Source organism: Pongo abelii, chromosome 19 (assembly GCF_028885655.2).
Source record: "Pongo abelii isolate AG06213 chromosome 19, NHGRI_mPonAbe1-v2.0_pri, whole genome shotgun sequence".
In the NCBI taxonomy this organism is placed as follows: Eukaryota; Metazoa; Chordata; class Mammalia; order Primates; family Hominidae; genus Pongo; species Pongo abelii.
This window is the reverse complement of record NC_072004.2, coordinates 42,701,452-42,719,247: the sequence shown is the minus strand read 5'-3', so window position 1 is coordinate 42,719,247 and position 17,796 is coordinate 42,701,452. Positions and strand designations below refer to the sequence as shown.

Here is a 17,796-nt window from a genome sequence, read left to right as displayed (position 1 = left end):
GGCTGAGGCAGGAGAATCGTTTGAACCTGGGAGGTGGAGGTTGCAGTGAGCTGAGATCGTGCCACTGCACTGCAGCCTAGTGACAGAGAGAGACTCCATCTCAAAAAAAAAAAAGAAAAGAAAGTTCATTGGGTGTGGTGGTGTGTGCCTGTAAGCCCAGCTACTCAGGAGGCTGAAGCAGGAGAATCGCTTGAACCCAGGAGATGGATGTTGCAGTGAGCCAAGATTGTGTCACTGCACTTCAGCCTGGGCAACAGAGTGAGACCCTGTCTCAAAAAAATAAAAATAAAAATCAGATACAGATGAGTTTGATCAGATGCTTCTCTTGTTGAGTAAGAAGATGTTCCCTAGAAGTATGGCCCAGAGGCAAATAATCTTTCATGTCTAGCTTGGAATAGAATATTCGAATACTGACATTCAGCTTTTCTGCCATTGACATAAAGAAGGCAGTATTATTTATTACTTTCTCCTACAAGGGGCGTTTGGAAATGAATTAGAACATTTTTTAATGTCACAATGGCTAGATAGTACTACCAGCATTTAATGTCCTGGACAGTAGTGCCCATGAGACACACTGGATTAAAGAGTGTTGATTGTATGAGTTTGAAGGAGATCTCAAGGTTGGGATTAGGCATATGTAGAGCCTGAAAACAAACTGGGTACATAACAATTGTCTAGTAGACTTCTGAGAAAAGTTTATTATAGTAGATGGGGTGAAATCTGTCTTTATAGGTGAATAAGTCTGATGACACAGCAGAACATCTCCTGGAGTTGGGCTGGTTTACCATGAACAACCTCCTCCCCAATGCTGTCTATAAGGCAAGTCTTTTTCCCCCATTCCTAGTCCATTTGCATGTTTTTAGCACGGGGCATTTATAACGGCCCTTCAATATAAATCCACTATGGAAAACAATGTGGTGATCTGAGAGGGTGAAAGCTTGCCCAGCTTAGCAGTACCATTGCTTCTCCTCTCATTCTGCAGAGGATTTGTGGGTTGCTTTATGGCAGGAAGGACATCGGGTTGGGCTCTTGTTTACTCTCTATCCTACAGGTAGTACTGCGGCCCCAGAGCTCCTGCCAGTCTGGGCGACAGCTAGCTCTCCGCCTCTTCAGCAAAGTTCGGCCCCCTGTTGGGGGTATCTCTGTTAAGGAGCATTTTGAGGTTAGTAAGCAGTCCCTTAGGGACCTGGGAACAAAGGACATTCAAAAGCCAGCTGTGTGTTACACGATATTAGGAGTAGGTAAACTGATGATGGTGTCTGAGCTTAATTGCTTCTTGAATCTTTTTCCTTTTTAGGTAAATGTGGTGCCTCTCACCATCCAGCTGACACACCAGTTCTTCCATAGAATGATGGGCTTTTTCTTTCCTGGCCGAAGTGTGGAAGATGATGAAGTTGGTGATGAAGAGGATAAGTCCAAACTGGTGACTACTGGTGAGAACTTTTATGGTGGAGCCCCAGAAGAATAGGGTAGCAGCCCCAAAGACAGCTGAGACTTCAGAACAAGGATGGATGACGGCTGGTGCACTTGCTTTTTCATAGGAATACCAGTGGTGAAGCCTCGGCAGCTGATTGCAACAGATGATGCAGTACCACTGGGGCCTGGGAAGGGTGTGGCACAGGGTTTGACTCGGAGTTCTGGGGTCAGAAGGTCATTTCGCAAATCGCCAGAGGTACCAAATATGCCCCTGATAATAGAAAAATGGGAGAGTCTTGAGGTCCTGTTTGGTGTGGCTTGGGATTTCTTCGGTTTCCTCTGAGTCCATTCTAGGGATAAAAGAAGAGGGAGATGTTTGGGGTTCTGAGTTTCTTCTGATGGATTCAGGGCTCACACTCCTTGCCTGCCTTTCTTAGCACCCTGTGGATGACATTGACAAGATGAAAGAGCGAGCTGCCATGAACAACTCCTTCATCTACATAAAGATTCCGCAGGTTCCACTATGTGTCAGCTACAAGGTCTGCACTTCTCAAGCACTTTGTAGAACAGGGTGGGAAGGGAACCAGATAAGATCAGAGATTCTATACAGGGAGACAGCCAGGTTGTTTGTGATGCTGAGCTGTGGGTGATAAATCTGCTGTTCCCTCTGCTCCCCTCAAGAGTCAGCACCATTACGAGGCTGAGGTAAGGGGAAATCAGTATCTGTAGGTTACTATTGTAGGACTTGCACTCAAGTGACTGGCTGGGACTCAAAATGGCAGCTGATGTATTCCCCACCCCTCTTTTTTTCTTTCCCCTCCCCCTCCTCTTACAGGGTGAGAAGAACAGTGTGGACTGGGGTGACCTTAACCTGGTGCTGCCCTGTCTGGAGTACCACAACAACACATGGACATGGCTAGACTTTGCCATGGCTGTCAAAAGGGACAGCCGCAAAGCCCTGGTTGCCCAGGTATCACGCCAGGGCTCATGGCTGTTTGGCTAATGGGGCTGGCAGGCAGATCCTCTTTTCAGGAGCCTTTCGTTTTAGAATCCATGAATAAATATCCTTGGGAAGGGGCAGGTGCATGAAGTGAGTGGCTTCTATGCCTACCCTCTCCATGACCTCACTCAGATTATTAAATTCAATGTTTACTGAGTGTTTCATATATCACCATTGATTTTAGGGAACTGAAAGCTAACACAACCTAAAGTTTAGAAGGGGTTATAATTAGACTGTAAGCTTCTTGAGAGCAGAGACCATTGTATGTGAATTGCCCCATTGTGCCTTGGATGTGTTTAATAAATCTTTACTGTCTTGGTTCATTTTGATTTATTCTGCCTGCCCACTAATATTTACATTTTCTTTTACTCCTCTCCAATCTGCCAGGTAATCAAAGAGAAGCTAAGGCTGAAGCCTGCAACAGGCTCTGAGGTCCGGGGAAAGCTAGAAACTAAATCGGACCTGAACATGCAACAGCAGGAAGAGGAGGAGAAAGCCCGGCTCCTCATTGGTTTAAGTGTGGGCGACAAGAACCCTGGCAAGAAGTCCATCTTTGGCAGGCGCAAATGATTTGGCGATTCGAGTGGCTGCAGTACAGGATCTGACTCTGGCTTAGGCTCCAGGGACTTGTGGGGTGGGAGGGGCTTCCCTTTATCCACCAGGATTTGTGGGTGTCAGAGCCCATAGGCATCACTCTTCAGCACCTGGCCTGTTCACTGCAGGGCATGGTGGACAATAATGCTGAGTTCCGTCTCACGCTGATGAGGCTCAGGGCCAGAGAGGCAACAAGAGAGCAAGACCCAGGGAATGGGCCCAGGGCAGGACCCTATTCCCTTGGGGTCAAGTGAAAGGGTAGGGGGATAGTTCTGATCAAGTGTGATAAATTTTTATAGACATATATAAATATATATATTATATATATATTTCTAAGTGTAACTGTCCTCCCTCTGTGCCAGGAAACGGGAGGGGGCTGATCCTCTGATCCTCACTCCACTGCCATGTATGAAAGAGGTACTGGTGTTCTGGAGTGGGGGTCAACCCCTCCCCAGTCTGTGCTGAGTTCACTTGGGAGGATGGCAGTAGGAGCCAGGGCTGGCCATGAGTCCCCTACCCTTCCCCGTAGGATATACCGTGGAGAATGGCAAAATGATTTAAAGAGAAAAAAAAGATATTTTAAATTTGATGCTCATTTTTTTGTGTGTGTGTTGAGTGCATGCATTCAATCTGTGTATTCCTCCCTCATCAACCCAGAACATTCTGCAGCTGCCACTCTGAGGGTGGCCCCTTCCTTCCTCTGCCCTGAAGCTGTATCACAGAAATTTCTAGTCCTAGTATGACTCTGGCCCCATGCTGATGGGTTTCTGCAGACTGGAAGAGGCGGGGCTCATGTCATGCAGCATCAGGGAGAGGAATTGCTTATATAACTGGGACGGCAGATTTAGCAGAGAGAGGAGGCAGAGGCTGGGGATGGGAGCAGTAAGCTGTCGGCAGGGGCAGCACACCCAGCAGGGGGAACACGCCCGGGTGGCTGTCCCTCACAAGGTAGGTTGTGGGGCTCTGGCAGCCTACTGAGGGGAGGAGAGGGAGACATGGGCTTGAGGTCTGGGAAGTTCCTGGTTAGGAGCATGGCAGTGATTACCCAATGTGGGGGTGGGGCAGGGAGGCTGTACTATGAAAGCATCACAGCCCAATACTGAGGTGCAGGCTGTACTCTTAATGCATCATGGTGAAAATGTCCAACAGTTATTTTCCTAGAGGATTTGAATTGTGTCCAGGAAATCCGGGGCTTAGCACAAAGCAAGGGTAATGGGAATTTTGCCTCATGCTCAAAAATGTCCCTCTAGGGGTTGAGACTTAAGGGGAGGGAGTGCCTAGTAAGATGGGTGGAACCTGCTATACCTCAGGAGAAGAAAGTTTAGAGTGGCTCCCTTGGTTCTCAGCAGGGTGGCAACATCCGGGGCCCCTGGGCCCGAGGCTGGAAGAGCCTCTGGTCAGGTGTGGGAACCATCAGGTCAGATCTGGAAGAACTCTGGGAACTACGGGGGCATCGCTATCTGCACCGGGAGTCCCTAAAGCCAGCCCCACTACTGGTAGAGAAGCCTCTGCCAGAGTGGCCAGTGCCTCAGTTCATCAACCTCTTTCTACCAGAGTTTCCCATTAGGCCCATTAGGGGGCAGCAGCAGCTGAAGGTAAGTCAGTGGAATCTCTGAGTGGGGGGTCTCAGTCTTTGGGAGAAGTTAGAAATGACCAGTCTCAACTGGCCTGTTCTCCATTTCTCTGTACAGATTTTAGGCCTTGTGGCTAAAGGCTCCTTTGGAACTGTCCTCAAGGTGCTAGATTGCACCCAGAATGCTGTATTTGCAGTGAAGGTAGGGGCATAGGTACCACATTAGTCTCTGTTTCCAATCTTGATTCCAGAGAGGTTGGGAGGAATAAACAATTCAATAGCACTATCCTCTATGAGTCATCACTACTCTCCTTTTATAGGTGGTGCCCAAGGTAAAGGTCCTACAGAGGGACACCGTGAGGCAGTGCAAAGAGGAGGTTAGCATCCAGGTATGCACAGAGTCCTGGAAAGGATTGTGGGAAGAGCTAGGCCACAGGTAGGGAAAGTACCTTTCTTGCCCACCTTCTTTTACTGGTTCTGCCTCCTCCATCTGCTTCAGCCTAGTTTAACCCTAAAGTAGATCTGGGAAAAGTATCAGCTCTCAACACAGTTTTCCCATGTCCTACCAGGGAAATCTCTTAAGCATGTCCCAGTGTATTCCTTAGTATTTGCTGGTTCTAGGATTACCAGATAGTTCCAAATATTGAGTTTCTCTGAACTGAGAGGTGAGGCAGCAGTTCCCCCTCTGCACATCTGGGTAAAACCTGATTTCTCAGCTGCCTTTATTTTCAATGACCCTGTTCCTCCCTAACTTCCTGTTTTCTTTGTCCCTAGCGACAGATCAACCATCCCTTTGTACACAGCTTGGGGGACAGCTGGCAGGGAAAACGGCACCTTTTCATTAGTGAGTGACTGGATTCTCTCCTCATCCCCCAGGGTCTTTGTAGCATATTCCCCACCTGAGATTACCTCTTTGGCTTGTTCTGCCTTTGCTCTGTTCCCCTTCTCATGGCACCTGTCTGTCCCAAAGGGAGGGGAACAGCAGGTGGTATCAGTTTGGGCAGGAGGCCTACAATGCCTTGAGCCCAGGCATTGCGGCTCCCAAACATTGCCTAGACTTCTGGCAATGTATGTAGCGCCACACTGGCTTTGCAGTGTGTAGCTACTGCAGCACAGATCTGTACTCCCTTTGGTTGGCTGTTGGCTGCTTTCCTGAGGCTTCCATCCGTCTCTTTGCTGCCGAGTTGGTCCTGGTACTGTGTAAGTGAAACAGTGGTAAAGGAAATGGGGAGGGAAGATTTAAGTTGGAAAGAAGGAGAGTAAAGAATTAATAATGGAGGTCAAAAAATAGGATAGGGATGGGATGAGGGCTACTAGGGAAACTGGAAAGGACAGAAAAGCTGCAGCATGCCCCATACTTGTTATCCACAGGTTATCTCCATGACTTGGGCATCATGCATCGAGATGTGAAGGTAGAGTTAAGTGCTTTTTTCCCTTTGTCTGAGAAGGAGTCTCAATAAGAAGTCCCAACAAGTCCAAGAAGTTAGGGAGCTGAGAACTGTAGACATTGGGGCCCCCATGGGTGCCAAGGATTTGGGCAAGGGCTCTCTGAGTATAGATTTGAGTGCTGAGTAGGGCATCACCTTCAGCTGGGGTGTATACATGATGAAAGAGAGTTGAAAGGAAGAGGAAGAATTACTTCTCACCTGTGATCTTTCAGATGGAGAATATTCTTCTAGATGAACGAGGTAAGTCTTTTTCCTTCCTTAGCCCCAGGATGAGAGGTATTTTGGTTTGGGAATAAATCATGGCTGATGAGGGGTAGAACAGTGGTGCAGTTGCCTTACCTTCTTTCATAGGCCATCTGAAACTGACAGACTTTGGTCTGTCCCGCCACGTGCCCCAGGGAGCTCGAGCCTACACTATCTGTGGCACTCTTCAGTACATGGGTGAGAGAGGTTAAAGCTGATGGGTAAGCATTGGGCACGAGGATAGCTAAAGGATGTCAGTGACGAGTATCTTTGAAATCTGTAGCCCCAGAGGTCCTAAGTGGAGGACCTTACAACCATGCTGCTGATTGGTGGTCCCTGGGTGTCTTGCTTTTCTCTCTGGCGACTGGAAAGGTGAGAGAATAGTAGTAGTTTTGGGCAGAGAAGAGCTTTGCCTTGTGGCGGGAAGAAGAAAGACCTTAGGAAATCTTGCTGTATTCCTACTAAGGAATGAACCCCTACCCCCACCTCCACTCCCTACCTCTTAACTCAGTTTCCAGTGGCTGCAGAGAGAGATCATGTGGCCATGTTGGCAAGTGTGACCCACAGTGACTCTGAGATCCCAGCTTCTCTTAACCAGGGCCTCTCACTCCTGCTCCATGAGGTAAGGATGAGCACTGCTTTCCTTCTTGGCTACCAAACCATTCATGCTCTCCTGCCTTCATTAAAGTGATTTTTCCCCATTCCTCTCATCAATTTTTTTTGGGGGGCTCCAACTTAACTACCTAACTACTTGCTATCTAAGCTGTACTGAGTCACATTCCTAAGTTCCTGGTCCCCCAAATCTCCTCCCCATCTAGAACAGAGAGGTCCCTTCTGAGAGAGTGGAACACTATACACTCATCTGAAAACTCACAAGCACAGCTCCTTATTCCCACCTTTGCCCCAAATTAGCCTCTATTTCTCCCTCTTTTACAAATCATCTACTCTACAGGGTTCTTATTCCTACCCTCCACAGCTCCATGAACTTCTTTCTTCTTTTCCATCCTTTCTGTTCAGGCCTTTCCTGTCCTAGTCACTCATCCTTCATGCTCTATTTTCCTTCAGCTCTTATGCCAGAACCCCCTCCATCGTCTACGTTATCTGCATCACTTCCAGGTCCACCCTTTCTTTCGGGGTGTGGCCTTTGACCCAGAGCTCCTACAGAAGCAGCCAGTGAACTTCGTCATGGAGACACTAGCTACCCAGCCCAGTTCAGCGGAGACCATGCCCTTCGACGACTTTGACTGTGATCTGGAGTCCTTGCTCTACCCTATCCCTGCTTGAGCCTCTCTACTGTAAATTGGGGCCCGGCTGGGAGCCTGAAGATCTCCATCCCTGCCCACTCAGTATGACCACCTTGATAATCCAGTTTGTTTTTATTTTGTAGCCTCTTACCGTTCTGTTCTCCTAGGCTTTAGAGTTCCAACCTTGGACATTCTGCTACTGGCAGCCACAGCTGGCCCTATTCCTTCCCTATCATACAACCTACCTCTCAATTCAACATGTCAGATCAGGGTGGTGACCTTTTCCTTTTCTTTACTTCTCCAGTGCTGTTACCCTCAGGCTGTCAGCCAGAGCTGCTTTTGCTTGTTTCTCTGCCATGTTTCCTTTCTTGAGCAATAATAATACTTCATGGGCTCCCAGGGTGCTACTGATGTGTTTAATAGGCTTGTCAGAAGCAATATGAATTTTTTTTTTTTTTTTTTTTTGAGACAGAGTCTCACTCTGTTGCCCAGGCTGGAGTGCAGTGGCGCGATCTCAGCTCACTGCAACCTCCGCCTCCCAGGTTCAAGTGATTTTCATGCCTCAGCCTCCCGAGTAGCTGGGATTACAGATGCACACCATTATGCCCAGCTAATTTTTGTATTTTTTAGTAGAGACAGGGTTTCACCATGTTGGCCAGGCTGGTCTCAAACTCCTGACCTCAAGTGATTGGCCTGCCTCGGCCTCGCAAAGTGCTGGAATTACAGGTGTGAGCCACTGCATCAGGCCCTTTTTTTTTTTTTTTTTGAGATAGGGTCTCACTCTCGTCACCCATGTTGGAGTGCAGTGGCACGATCTCAGCTCACTGCAACCTTCATAGGCGTGAGCCTCCACATCCAGCCTGTGAATTTTTCAAAAGTCTCAAAAGCTGGCATTTCAACCCCTAAATAATGCAGCTAAAAAATATAGTCTGGGAGCTTGAGGCCAGTCTGCAATAAATCTAATTTTTAAAACTTGAAAAGTGAATAAAATAATCTAGTGAGGAAGAAAATAGAAACTGAAACATGGGTGGGTTAAATTTCTTCTCTAGGTCTATAATTGGAACAGTTATCCAAAATAAAACCTCTTTCAAAAGCATAGGATTTTTAAACTGATAATTTCTCCTAGTCAGCCCATGATTCAGTTTCTGATGGGCAAACCAAGAGATTAAGAGGCATGGATCAACCTTAAGATTTAAGGTTATCTGGGAGGCCAAGGTGGGCAGATCAGTTGAGGTCAAGAGTTCAAGACCAGCGTGGCCAACATGGTGAAACCTTGTCTCTATTAAAAAATACAAAAATTAGCTGGGCATGGTGTTGCACACCTGTAGTCCCAGCTACTTGGAAGGCTGAAGCAGGAGAACTGCTTGAACCCTGGAGGCCAAGTTTGCAGTGAGCCAAGATTGTGCCATTGCACTCCTGGGTGACAGAGGTAGACTCTGTCTCAGAAAAAAAAAAAAAAAAAAAGAGATTTAAGGTTAGAGACATATCTCAATAACCTTTTCCTTTAGTAAGGAAAATCATCTGGACCTTAAATTTGTATACAGTTTTGGCCTTTATGACTTCTTTTCATTTTTCTTAAACTAACTTCTCACAATTTTCATTTTTGTCCTGAGACTTGAAGGGAAAGTAAGTTTTAATCTAGACCATATTATTCAGTTACATCTAATCTCTCTAGACAAAAGACAGTCTGGAGAGTACTCCGTAGTTCTATTTATTTATTCTGTCTCTAGATTAAGCCAGATTTCCCCATGCATAGCTGGCATTTTATTGGCCTCTGCAGAATTGCTTTTTCTGGATTGGACTTTGGTAATCCATATGAAAATCTCTATGAAATTTAATTGCTCACTGGGTGTGGTGGCTCACACTTGTAATCCCAGCACTTTGGGAGGCTGAGGTGGGTGGATCACCTGAGGTCAGGAGTTCGAGACCAGCCTGGCCAACATGGTGAAACCCGTCTCTCCCAAAAAAATACAAAAATTAGCCGGTCATGATGGCGCACACTGTAGTCCCAGCTACTCAGGAGGCTGAGGGGGAAGAATTGCTTGAACCCAGGAGATGGAGGTTGCAATGAGTGAAGATCATGCCACTGCATCCAGCCTGAGCAACAGAGTGAGATCCTGTCTCAGGAAAAAAATAAAATAAATTTAATTGCTGTGGATACTGTAAAGGGTGTTTATCATAACAGTTCATAATGTTCTATTTAAGAATGCATGGGAGAAATTTTCTCTGGACCCAGTTATGCTTTTCCTGAATTGCTGTTTGGTTTTTACCTTAAGGACACTAAATATTCAACTGATTGTATTTTTCTGTTTGTACTGATACTAGACCATTTAGAGCCCAGTTTGTGGTCTACCTTCAGCAAGTGTTTATGTATTTTGTATGCTAGTCATGTTCTTAGTTCTGTCTTCCTTTTCTACTTTTACTTTCCTTATTCTCATTTTTCTAAGTTTTAATCCTTTTATATTACTATAATATCTGCATCTTGTAAGCCTTTTTGTAATAAGGTTGGGATATAAATAAATAAGGCAATGTATCCTTTATCCTTTTATCTCATTTGTTTCTCTTTAGACACTTTTATTACTTTTTTAAAATTGTGATGACCAGAACTGCATACTGGATAAAAACTCTGAATACTAAAAATAGGAATTAATGGTTTCCAAAATAGTAGTTAAGAACATTCGATTGGAATTTAGGAGATCTGATGCCTGGATCCACCAATAACTATCTCATCGTCTTTTTTTTTTTTTTTTTTTTTTTTGGTGGGGATGGAGTCTTGCTCTGTTGCCCAGGTTGGAGTGCAGTGGTGCAATCTCAGCTCACTGTAGCCTCTGCCTCCCGGGTTCCAGCAGTTCTCCTGCCTCAGCCCCCTGGGTAGCTGGGATTACAGGTGCATGCCACCACGCCTGGCTAATTTTTGTATTTTGAGTAGAGACGGGGTTTTGCCATGTTGGTCAGGCTGGTGTGGAACTCCTGACCTCAGATGATCCACCTGCCTTGGCCTCCCAAAGTGCTGAGATTACAGGCGTGAGCCACCACGCCCAGGCTCTCGTCGTCTTTAATAAGTCATTTTAACCTCTCTGGATCTTAGTTTCCTGGTGTATAAAATGAGGGTAAAATAACCACTGGTTCTTAATTGTGGGGTATGGGTTCAGATTTCTGTGATGCTGAAATTTATTTATTTATATAAATAAATAAATAAGGCAATTTATTCATATCCTTTCTTTTCTTTCCCCTTCCCCTTCCCCTTCCCTTTTCTTTAAGAGATGGCATTTCGCCATGTAGCCCAGGCTGGTCTTGAACTCCTGGGCTCTAGTGATCCACCTGCTTTGGCCTCTCAATGTACTAGGATTATAGGCGTGAGCTACTGTGCCTGGCCTGTGATGCTTTTTCTTTCTTTCTTTCTTTTTTTTTTTGAGACTGAGCTTTGCTCTTGTCACCCAGACTGGAGTACAATTTGTCACCCAGACTGGAGTACAATGGTACAATCTCAGCTCACTGTAACCTCCACCTCCCGGGTTCAAACGATTCTCCTGTCTCAGCCTCCCAAGTAGCTGGGATTACAGGCACCCGCCACCATGCCCAGCTAATTTTTGTATTTTTAGTAGACATGGGGTGTCACCATGTTGATCAGGCCGGTCTCAAACTCCTGACCTCAGGTAATTCACTCGTCTTGGCCTTCCAAAGTGCTGGGATTACAGGCGTGCGCCACTGCTCCCAGCCCTGTGATGCTTTTTCAAAGTGCAGATGCAGAGGATTTTATAATACTGTGTTAATTAATATTCAGGTCACCCCACATTATATGGCTTTTATGGTCATAGCAGCACAATGTGCTAAGGTCCTTAAGAAATGGTTAACATAATGTCACTAGGGTTTAAGGTCCTTAAGAAATGGTTAATATAATGTCACTAGGGTCTCTCTCCTAGGTCATATTAGTTTAGAGACCATAATCATCTGAATGTCGTTTGAATTACTTCTTACCAAATGAGAACATTTTCAACATACTCTCTTCAGTAGTCTACTACAGCAGTGATTCTCAGGGTGCAGTGGAGGGGGTGACAGAAAAATCAAGGTTTTGGCTGGGCATGGTGGCTCACACCTGTAATCCCAGCACTTTGGGAGGCCGAGGTGGGAGGATCACTTCAGTCCAGGACTTCCAGAACAGCTTGGGCAACACAGTGAGACCTCATCTATAAAAATATTAAAAAATTAGCCAGGTGTGGTGGTCCTATACCACCCAGCTACTCAGGAGGCTGAGGTGGGAGGATTGCTCGAGCTCAGAAGCCCCAGGTTATGATCATAACCTGAAGCTATGATTTGGCCTCTGCACTCCAGTCTGGGTGACTGAGAGAGAGAGAAAGAAAAGAAAAGAAGAGGGCCAGGTGCAGTGGCTCACCCCTGTAATCCCAGCACTTTGGGAGGCCGAGATGGGTGGATCACGAGGTCAAGAGATTAAGACCACCCTGGCCAACATGGTGAAACCCTGTCTCTACTAAAAATACAAAAAATTAGCCAGGCGTGGTGGTGGGCACCTGGAGTCCCAGCTACTTGGGAGGCTGAGGCAGGAGAATCACTTGAACCTGGGAGGCGGAGGTTGCAGTGAGCCGAGCTTGCGCCACCGCACTCCAGCCTGGCGACAGAGGGAGACTCCGTCTCAAAAAAAAAAAAAAGGCCATGCGCGGTGGCTCATGCCTATGATCCCAGCACGTTGGGAGGCCAAGGCGGGTGGATCACGAGGTCAAGAGATCGAGAACATCCTGACCAACATGGAGAAACCCTGTCTTTACTAAAAATACAAAATTAGCTGGGCGTTATGGCTTATGCTTGTAATCCCAGCTACTTGGGAAGCTGAGGCAGCAGAACTGCTTGAACCCAGGAGGCGGAGGTTGCAGTGAGCCAAGATCACACCATTGTACTCCAGCAGCCTGGGCAACAAGAGTGAAACTCCCCATCTCAAAAAAAAAAAAAGTTTCAGAAAGTATAATTTTTATAATTTGAAAAAGCACTGACTCTTTCATCCAGTTCTGATGTGATTATCTCTGGAAGGCATTCTCTCCTCTTCTTCCCTCCACCTCCATTCAGAGTCACTGACTTATACCTTTTATGTATTCACATGAAATTCACTTAATATATACACCTATATACCCACAAAAATTAAAAATTAAAATAAAAAAAAAAATTCCTGGCCCGGCGCAGTGGCTCACGCCTGTAAATCCTAGCACTTTGGGAGGCCGAGGTGGGCGGATCACGAGGTCGGGAGATCAAGACCAGCTTGGCCAACATAATGAAACCCCGTCTCTACTAAAAATACAAAAATTAGCCAGGTGTGGTGGCACGTGCCTGTAGTCCCAGGGAGGTGGAGATGGGAGAATCGCTTGAACCCGGGAGGCGGAGGTTGCAGTGAGCCGAGACCACGCCATTGCACTCCAGCAGCCTGGGTGACAGTGAGAGTCCATCTCAAAAAGGAAAAAAAAAAAAAAATTCTCTTAGGCCCAGTGTGGTGGCTCATGCCTGTAATCCCAGCAATTTGGGAGGCCAAGGTGGGTGGATCACTTGAGGCCAAGAGTTCGAGACCACCCTGGCCAACATGGTGAAACCCTGTCTCTACTAAATAAAAATTAGCTGGGCATGGTGGTGTGTGCCTGTAATCCCAGTACTCAGGAGGCTGAGGCCCAAGAATAGCTTGGGCCCGGGAGGCAGAAGTTGAAGTGAGCCGAGATTGTGCCACTGCACTCCAGCCTGGGTGACAGAGTGAGACTGTCTCAAAAAAAAAAAAAAAAAAAATTTTTTTTTTCATTTTTTTTCAATATACAATCTGAAATGATCTTTTAAGTTTATATGCTCTGATTTTTTTTTTTTAATCTAAAAGAAATCAGGACCAGGTGCAGTGGCTCATGCCTATAATCCCTACACTTTGGGAGGCTGAGGAGGATTACTTGAGCTCAGGAGATTGAGGCTACAGTGACCTATAATCAGCTTTGGGCAGTGGCAGTATCATAGCCAATAAGGTTTATCTGAGGCACAATTATTACTGATTATTGCCAGTCGAAACTGAGTTATGATCATGCCACTGCACTCCAGCTTGGGTGACAGAGACCTTGCTTCAAAAAAAGAAAGAGGTCAGGTGTGGTGGCCCACGCCTTTAATCCCACCACTTTGGGAGGCCGAGGCAGGTGGATTGCTTGAGGTCAGGAGTTTGAGACCAGCCTGCCCAACATAGTAAAACCCTGTTTCTACTAAAGAAATATAAAAATTAGCCAGGTGCGGTGGCACGTGCCTTTAATCCCAGCCTGGGTGACAAAGCGAGGCGAGACTCCGTCTCAAAAAAAAGAAATCCGATAGACTTCACTTGTAATAATGGATATTTAATTCTATATTTCATATTATCTTTTGTAAGAATTTAAGATTAGTCAACAGCAATCCTATACTCCTCTAGAAAAGTATCTTTGTAGCTCTACTCATTATTTCTTACCTCTAACCTAAGTTACTTTATTACATATTAATCTGTTCACTTGTTCACTTGCTCATTGATGTAATAAATCAGTAATCTCAATTTATTTGTTACTTGTTTGATAGAGTCTTCAATGTAGAAATCTTGTCAAAGCTTTTTTTAAAAAAATTAAATAGGCCAGGTGCAGTGGCTCACGTCTGTAATCCCAGCACTTTCAGAGGCCGAGGCGGGCAGGCAGCTTGAGCTCAGGAGCTGGAGATCAGCTTGGGCAACATGGTGAAACCCTGTCTCTACCAAAAACACAAAAAGTTAGCTGGGCGTGGTGGCATGCACCTATGGTCTCAGCTACTCAAGAGGCTGAGGTGGGAGGATCGCTTAAGCCTGGGAGGCAGAGGTTTCAGTGAGCCAAGATCAGCCAAACCGCTGTGCCCAGCCCACATAAGTAATTTTTAATTTGCTAGTATCTACATTCAAAAAGTAAAAAGAGGGGCCAGGTAGAGTGGCTCATGTCTGTAATCCCAGCACTTTGGGAGGCTGAGGCAGGTGGATCTCCTGAGCTCAGGAGTTCAAGACTAGCCTGGCTAACATGGTGAAACCCCGTCTCTACTAAAAATACAAAAATTAGCCAGGCGTGGTGGCACACGCCTGTAATCCCAGCTCCTTGGGAGGCTGAGGCAGGAGGATCGCTTGAGCCTAGGAGGTGGAGGTTGCAGGGAGGTGAGATCGTGCCACTGCACTCCAGCCTGGGCAACAGCGCCAGACCATGTTTCAAAAAAAAAAATTAGATTAAAAAAAAAGTTTAAAAAGGCTAGGTAGGTGGTTCATGACTGTACTCCCAACACTTTGGGAGGCTGAGATGGGAGGATCGCTTGAGCCTAGGAATTCAATACCATCCTGGGCAATATGGCAAGAGACTGTCTTTATAAAAAATCAGCCAGGCGTGGTGGCACGTGCCGGTAGTCCCAGCTACTCAGGAGGCTGAGGCAGGATTGCTTGAACCTAGGAGTTCAAGGCTGCAGTGAGCCATGATTGCACCACTGTACTCCTGCCTGGGTGATAAAGCAAAACCCTGTCTCAAAAAAAAAATTAATTTTAATGTATTTTATTTAACCCAATATTCCTAAAATATTTCAATATGTAAACAGTATTTAAAAGATATATATATATATATATATATATATTTTTTTTTTTTTTTTTTTTGAGACAAGGTCTTGCTTTGTCGCCCAGGCTAGAGTGCAGTGGGATGATCATAGCTCACAGCAGCCTTGAACTAGGTTCAAACGATCTGCCCAAACTGGGATTATAGGTGTGTGCCCCCACCCCTGCCACCCCTGGCTTAACTGTTTTTTTTTTGAGACGGAGTCTAGCTCTGTCACCCAGGCTGGAGTGTAGTGGTGCCATCTCAGCTCACCGCAACCTCCGCCTCCCAGGTTCAAGTGATTCTTCCTGCCTCAGCCTCACAAGTAGCTGGGACTACAGGTGTGTGCCACCATACCTGGCTAATTTTTGTATTTTTAGTAGAAACGGGGTTTCGCCATGTTGGGCAGGCTGGTCTCGAACTCCTGACCTCAGGTGATCCGCCTGCCTCGGCCTCCCAAAGTGTGGGATTATAGGCGTGAGCCACCGTGCCCGGCCTAAATTTTTTTTTTTTTTTTTTGTAGACATAGGTCTCACTATATTGCCTAGGCAGGTCTCGAACTCCTGAGCTTAAAGGATCCTCCTGCCTCTGTCTCCTCCGTGCTGGGATTACACGCATGAGCCACCGCACCTGGCGATATTTTGCATTCTTTTTTTCATACGACGTGTTTGAAATCCAGTTTGTACAGTGTTCTACATTTATAGCACATTCCCACTGGGACTAGTCACATCTGAAGTGCTCAAAAGCCACTATGGCTAGGGCTAACGTATTCGACAACACAGTGCTAGAGGAGCCCGTCCCTGAGGACGCTGCAGTTTATAACATCACAGTTCCTTCTCTTTGGACTGCTGTTTTCCCCCAATGTATTAAGACTTGCAGAGTGTAAACAGGGCGCCGTGAGTGTGCAAAGCACACACACCTTCGCAGACGGTTCACTCTGAATACTTACCTTTCGGCTGTCCTACCTTCAACAGGTTTCCCGTGCAAAGGAGATCCGAGACAGCAGAAGGCAGGAGCTGGCGGGGCGGGGAGGAAGGGCGGCTCTGCCGTTTACTATCTGTGTGACGCTGAGCAAATTACACACGGTCTCTCTGACTCAGCTCCTTCCTGTCACAAATGGGGATATTTATAGTATTTCTCACTACGTAGGTCCTTATGCGCATTAAATGAGCTACTACACGGCATTCGGCACAGCGCCAGGCACACACTCAGTGTTCAATACGTGTAGGCGGTTAGCCCAGTAAACTGGTAGCCGGCCTGAGCAAGTCCCAGGAAAAGCCCAGAAACTGGAGACATTACAGCTCAGGTCGAGAACCACGGCCTGGGCCGTCCCGGACGCGGGCCCACCAAGCCTAGGGAAGCCGCTCGGCACCGCTTCGGCTTCTAGACTCCCTGGCCGGCTCTTTCCAGTCAAGGCTGCGGCTGGAGAGGACTGAGGGAGACCTAGGGAGAGGATTCCTCTTCTCCATCCACGGAGACAACTTGGATATGAACACCACGGATGTGAGGGGGTCCGCTGGAAGCAGGAGGGATGGACTCCTGGACTCTCCAGCTACCTGCGTGGTCCTCCCCGGTGTGAGGACACAAGACCGGTCCCGGGCCGGGCCCGCATCCAGCCCTACCGCTGGTGTCTGCGGTGAGGGCTCCATCAGCGGAAAGCGCTGGACAACCGAGGGGCAGGCAGGGCCGGGGGCGTGGTCAGCGCGGGCCCCGCCCCCCGGGCTCTAACCCCGAGCGGACGCGCCTGCCTGAAGCAGCCAATTGGGAAGCGCAGAGCAGGTTCAAACACAGACGGCGGGTGAACATGGCGTCCTCGACTTGGTCTGAGGCGTGATCGGCCTGCCTTCTGGTTGAAGATGTGGCGAGTGAAAAAACTGAGCCTCAGCCTGTCGCCTTCGCCCCAGACGGTGAGCGGGAGAGCTCTGGCGGAGAGAACTGGGCCGGGCTGCTGGCGCGGGGGCACCGGCCGTGTCGACTGTCCTAGAAAGTTGGGTCGAGCCCGGGGTTGGGGTCTTGTGGAGTCTTTGTTCGCCTTGCCGCTCCTGCGCGATTAGGGTGCGAGCCTACTCTTCTAATCGCATTTTGGGCTTCTTAGGGAGGGAGGAGGGGCGGGCTGGCAGAGCCCAGGCTTCCTCACACTCGCCCTCTTTCTTGGTTTCTTTCTCAGGGAAAACCAGCTATGAGAACTCCTCTCCGCGAACTTATCCTGCAGCCCGGTGCCGTCACCAACTCTGGAAAAATGCCCCCCGCTTGCTCCTCGCTGACCCCATCACTGTGCAAGCTGGGGCTGCAGGTGAGATTCGCCTGGACAGCTTCTCGACTGGGCTGTTTGCCCAGGGTGAGAGCTCAGGGGAACAGAGGGCCAGGGCTAGAATAATTAATAAGGATAATGAAGTTTTCTACGTCAGTGACATCCATTTACAGCTATTCAGGCCAACAGAGAGGTGCCCTAGGGTGGTTAAAGGAAATCCAGTGAGAACCTGAATCTCTGTTTGGCTGTTAGTTTTTATTACCTCCTCCTCCTCCCTTCGACCTTTATCAAACTATTGAGAAATCCTACCACCCTGATTAGTGCTCTTCCTCCAACATGGGGTCACTTATGGAAAGGTCAGTCAGCTGCAAGATTGAGGCAATATCCATTTACTCTAGGAGGTAGTCAGAACTCTCCTCGGATCAAGTTACACCACTGGAA

General features: G+C 47.3%; 3 protein-coding genes and 1 long non-coding RNA gene across 17 annotated transcripts in view; 3 read left to right on the top strand and 1 right to left on the bottom strand.

Moving 5' to 3' along the window:
- Positions 1–3,594, top strand: part of BLTP2 (bridge-like lipid transfer protein family member 2) — a 30,685-nt gene extending 27,091 nt beyond the window's left edge. For all 3 annotated transcript variants that reach the window (XM_054536513.2, XM_009251430.3, XM_054536514.2), the window contains 7 exons: positions 733–819; positions 1,052–1,162; positions 1,298–1,433; positions 1,542–1,672; positions 1,854–1,955; positions 2,252–2,386; positions 2,804–3,594. In XM_054536513.2, the coding sequence (XP_054392488.1) occupies positions 733–819; positions 1,052–1,162; positions 1,298–1,433; positions 1,542–1,672; positions 1,854–1,955; positions 2,252–2,386; positions 2,804–2,986 (885 nt within the window). In that variant the 3' untranslated portion in view covers positions 2,987–3,594. The remainder of the gene's footprint in view (positions 1–732; positions 820–1,051; positions 1,163–1,297; positions 1,434–1,541; positions 1,673–1,853; positions 1,956–2,251; positions 2,387–2,803) is intronic.
- LOC112129639 (uncharacterized) lies at positions 417–16,830 on the bottom strand. The gene is made up of 2 exons (XR_002911987.3): positions 16,070–16,830; positions 417–1,766 (listed from the first exon to the last, which is right to left on the bottom strand). It is a non-coding gene; the product is annotated as an uncharacterized LOC112129639 (long non-coding RNA).
- RSKR (ribosomal protein S6 kinase related) lies at positions 3,750–10,058 on the top strand. 3 transcript variants are annotated; one of them, XM_002827168.6, is made up of 12 exons: positions 3,750–3,958; positions 4,357–4,605; positions 4,702–4,785; positions 4,904–4,972; positions 5,358–5,427; positions 5,679–5,783; positions 5,955–5,995; positions 6,244–6,271; positions 6,383–6,472; positions 6,558–6,646; positions 6,786–6,896; positions 7,340–10,058. In XM_002827168.6, exons 1-12 carry the CDS (start codon positions 3,764–3,766, stop codon positions 7,556–7,558), a joined length of 1,350 nt encoding a protein of 449 aa, XP_002827214.5. In that variant the 5' UTR covers positions 3,750–3,763; the 3' UTR covers positions 7,559–10,058. The 3 variants fall into 3 exon arrangements, with proteins under 3 accessions (XP_002827214.5, XP_054392497.2, XP_054392498.2); XM_054536522.2 differs by lacking the exon at positions 5,679–5,783; XM_054536523.2 differs by lacking the exon at positions 6,786–6,896.
- The window catches only part of SPAG5 (sperm associated antigen 5), a 22,990-nt gene continuing 21,993 nt past the window's right edge, over positions 16,800–17,796 (top strand). For 5 of the 10 annotated variants that reach the window (XM_063718556.1, XM_024235011.3, XM_063718555.1 and 2 more), the window contains exons 1-2: positions 16,800–17,011; positions 17,272–17,397. In XM_063718556.1, the coding sequence (XP_063574626.1) occupies positions 16,961–17,011; positions 17,272–17,397 (177 nt within the window). In that variant the 5' untranslated portion in view covers positions 16,800–16,960. Of the gene's footprint in view, positions 17,012–17,271; positions 17,443–17,796 lie in introns of all 10 variants that reach the window. The other 5 variants (XM_063718553.1, XM_054536516.2, XM_054536517.2 and 2 more) reach the window with 1 other exon arrangement.